Source organism: Diaphorina citri, unplaced genomic scaffold, assembly GCF_000475195.1.
Source record: "Diaphorina citri unplaced genomic scaffold, Diaci psyllid genome assembly version 1.1 scaffold46822, whole genome shotgun sequence".
NCBI lineage: Eukaryota > Metazoa > Arthropoda > Insecta > Hemiptera > Psyllidae > Diaphorina > Diaphorina citri.
The window spans coordinates 6,725-10,487 of record NW_007424142.1 but is presented as its reverse complement, the minus strand read 5'-3'; the positions used below and the strand labels follow the sequence as shown (position 1 = coordinate 10,487).

At 40.4% G+C, this 3,763-nt stretch overlaps 1 protein-coding gene across 1 annotated transcript; it reads left to right on the top strand.

Annotated features, from left to right (window-relative positions):
* The first annotated feature begins 497 nt into the window (after positions 1-497).
* LOC103523845 lies at positions 498-2,537 on the top strand. The gene has a single exon (XM_008488860.1). The coding sequence runs from the start codon at positions 498-500 to the stop codon at positions 2,535-2,537; it is 2,040 nt and encodes a 679-aa protein (XP_008487082.1).
* Positions 2,538-3,763: the final 1,226 nt, after the last annotated feature.

The window sequence follows — 3,763 nt, the reverse complement described above, 5'->3', positions numbered from 1 at the left end:
AACTGACCATCGAAAATTTGACCCGATTACATTACTTTCCTTCCTATAGGATAAGGAAAGTAAAAACTGACCATCGAATATTTGACCCGATTACATTACTTTCCTTCCCTGTAGGATAAGGAATGTAAAAACTGACCATCGAATATTTGACCCGATTACATTATTTTCCTTCCCTATAGGATAAGGAATGTAAAAACTGACCATCGAAAATTTGACCCGATTACATTACTTTCCTTCCTATAGGATAAGGAAAGTAAAAACTGACCATCGAAAATTTGACCCGATTACATTATTTTCCTTCCTGTAGGATAAGGAAAGTAAAAAGGACTTTATAAATTTCTATCTAGACTCCTAGAACCTTAACCCATCCTTTAGGTCTGTTTGCCCCTACACCTAAGCCTCGGAGTGGGCCTTTTGTGTATGGAGTTAATGGAAAACATCCTCCTCAACAAGTCCCTGATCCAAATGTGTTCCTGCAGTGTGAAACCTTGCCTTTAATGGTTGATGTTGATGTCACTTGTAGCCATATTGAAAAAGTGGCAAGAACTATCAGAGGAAGTGCAGGACCCAGTGGTACTGATTCTGAGTCATGGAAATGCTTTCTTCTACGGTATGGGGCTCATAGTGCACGACTGAGAGAAGCAGTTGCTGCTTTGGTCCGTCATCTTGCTAATGGCATTGTGCCATGGAACAATGTACGCTCCCTCAATGCTCGACGTGGTGTAGCACTTGATAAATGTCCTGGAGTTCGTCCAATAGGCATTGGGGAATGTTTACAACGTCTTTGTGCAAAAACTATGGTTCTCCTTACTGGGGTTGATGTTCAAGAAGAATGCTGTGCTGATCAACTTTGCGCTGGCATTAAAAATGGTATTGAAGGAGCTATTCATGGGATTTCCTCCATATTTCATGAGGAGGATACTGATGGACTTCTTCTGGTAGACGCTAAAAATGCTTTCAACATTTTGAGCCGTCCTGTTGCTCTTTGGAATGCAAGAATATTGTGGCCCAGATGTGCTCGTTTTCTCTTCAATGCATACCAAGGTTATTCTTTCATTGTCTTTCGGAACAGCAATGAAAGAATCCTAAGTCAAGAAGGTACGAGCCAAGGAGACCCATTGTCCATGCTGCTTTATGCTGTGGGTATTTTGCCTTTGATCAGAAAACTCAAATCTGACCATTATACGCAGAATTGGTATGCTGATGATTCTTGTTGCATGGGGAAACTGCTAGAAATAAGAACTTGGTTTGATAGTTTGATGTCTGAAGGTCCTCTTTATGGTTACCATCCAGAACCTGCCAAGAGCATCATCATTGTGAAACCAGAGTTGAAATCTCAAGCAGAGCTTTTATTCCAAGATCTCAACGTTAAGATTGAGTTGTCACATCGCTTTCTGGGAAGTGTCATTGGTCCTGATGAGATGAAGAAAGAATTTATAAAAGAAAAAGTGTCCAAATGGATAACTTGTGTACGTCACTTGGCAAATGCTGCAAAACAAGATCCACAATCGGCTCTCACAGTCCTGACTAAATCACTGCAGTTTGAATGGTCCTTTATCCAGCGAGTTGTAGATGGGTGTAATGATGAGTACATGCCATTGAAAGATGTGTTGCATTCTTGCTTCCTACCTTCATTGTTTGGACGAGAGATAAATGATATTGAAAAAGAACTCATACATCTTCCAGCACGTCTTGGTGGCTTGGGTATTAATGATCCAATGAAGGCTGCTGAAACTTCTTATGAAGTTTCTGTGTCCTGTAATTCAAAAATAGTACATTCAATCAAAACTGGTGAACCTCTTGATGTACAACAACACAACATGTGGGTCCAAGGAAAACTAAAAGTACAAAAAGCACTTAAGAGAATCCAACAAGAAGAATTGAGTAAAAGATTGATATCTCAATTACCACGAAAGAAGAAAAGAAAATTGGAACGAATCACCAGTAACAATTGCTCTCAATGGCTCACAGTGATACCAATATCAAATGATCACTTTGATTTGTCCCCAACACAGTTTCGTGATGCTTTAGCAATGCGTTATGGCAATGAATTGCAAGGCCTTCCCGCTAATTGCGATGGATGTGGCCAAGAGATGAATCTCAACCACGCTTTGGACTGCAAAAAAGGTGGTCTAGTCAAGTTTGGTCATGACTATTTGCGTGATGAGTGTGCTGCATTAGCTGGCCTCGCCTATAATGGTGTGACTATCGAACCAGTTGTTCGTGAAGCTGGTCCTAATGGAGGTGCTTTGATAACTGATATCAAAGTCAATGGTATTTGGGAATCTGGAAAGGCTGCGTTTTTTGATAATCGCGTAATCAACGCTGACGCTCCTTCCTACGAATCCCAAGAGTGGACAACTACTTCTAAAGCTCATGCCAAGGAGAAACATACTAAATATGACAAGGCGGTTGAAGATATTCGGGGCTCTTTTTCTCCACTTATTTGTTCGGTTGATGGTGCGTTACATCTTGAGTTCACATCCTTCCTGAAAAGAATAGCCTCAACACTAAGTGCAAAATGGAACAAGTGTTGAAGGGCGAACTTATTGAGCTTTGAAAAGGGGGTATCTTTAGACTCCAAGAGTAGTCCTTTTGAACAGACAAAACAACGGAAAGTAATCTGTAGTTATAGCAGCTTTTTAGCTATGCTGGCTTTGGCCTTCCTATGTTGTTTTACAAACCGCTGTTTTTGCGCTACGACGTGATGTGTTTGTGACTAGTTAGTCATAAAGTATCCCTTTGACAACCATGCAGCGGGGAAGCACAAGGGTTACGTCTCTAAACGGTGGAAGAGGAGTAACGAGAGGACTATAAAGACTTCTTACAAAGACGCAGAGGTGTTTCTTAGGCTTCCGTCGCTGATAAGGGCTCGGATACTCCAGAAGAGCGAAAAGATGCCCACAAAAGTATTTACTCCTAGAAATACTTAGGGGTGTGTTGGTTATCACGATAACCAAAAACAGTCTGTCTGTGATCGTTACTACCTACTTTTGCCTAACGCACACAGATGGCCCCGTACTGTCATTGGTTAAAAGCCGGCTTTTTAAACAGAGAGTCTTTGGAGTGAACTGAAGAAGACATCGCTTTATACCCGTAACCCGTGGTTTAGTACAGAACTTCCAATCGAGCAAACGGAACGACTCGTATACAGCTCCAAAGCTAATGTTGAGGAACAGTAGAAGAATAGGAGTTAGCCGAATTACAAGGCAGAGCCTTAGCCTACCGTAAGAGGATAGGACACAAGGAAAAGAGAATCTAAAGCCTGGTTATTATGGAATCAGTCAGTGTCAAGGGAGATTAGTTCTGTACTTTTTTCAAATGAAGCTTATCTTATCTTACACTTTATGCTACATAAGCAATAATAGTGAAAAAAGAAAACTTGGTAGGGGACATAGCCCCTGTAAAATTTAAATAGATCCGAAAAACGTTATAGTAAAACAGGCATCTGAAAATTTTTTCTTGCTTTCTTCGGCTCATAGAAAGGACATCTACTTGACAAACCTGTTTAAGAAAAATCAGACAGTAAAAAAAAAAAAAAAAAAAAAAAAAAATTAGTTTATGTATATATATAAAAAATAAAAAGTATTTTTTCTTTGGTAAAGGTCTTTTGTAGTGTGATCCCTTGGGGACGAAGGTTCAAGTTTGAAGACCGGAACATGGGCCCAGGGAGCGTCGGAGTCCCTGTGACGGGCATATTAGCGATAAACCTGGAATCAAAAATAGGTGGGACTATTGACCGACTACGTGAATAAGGTAAAAT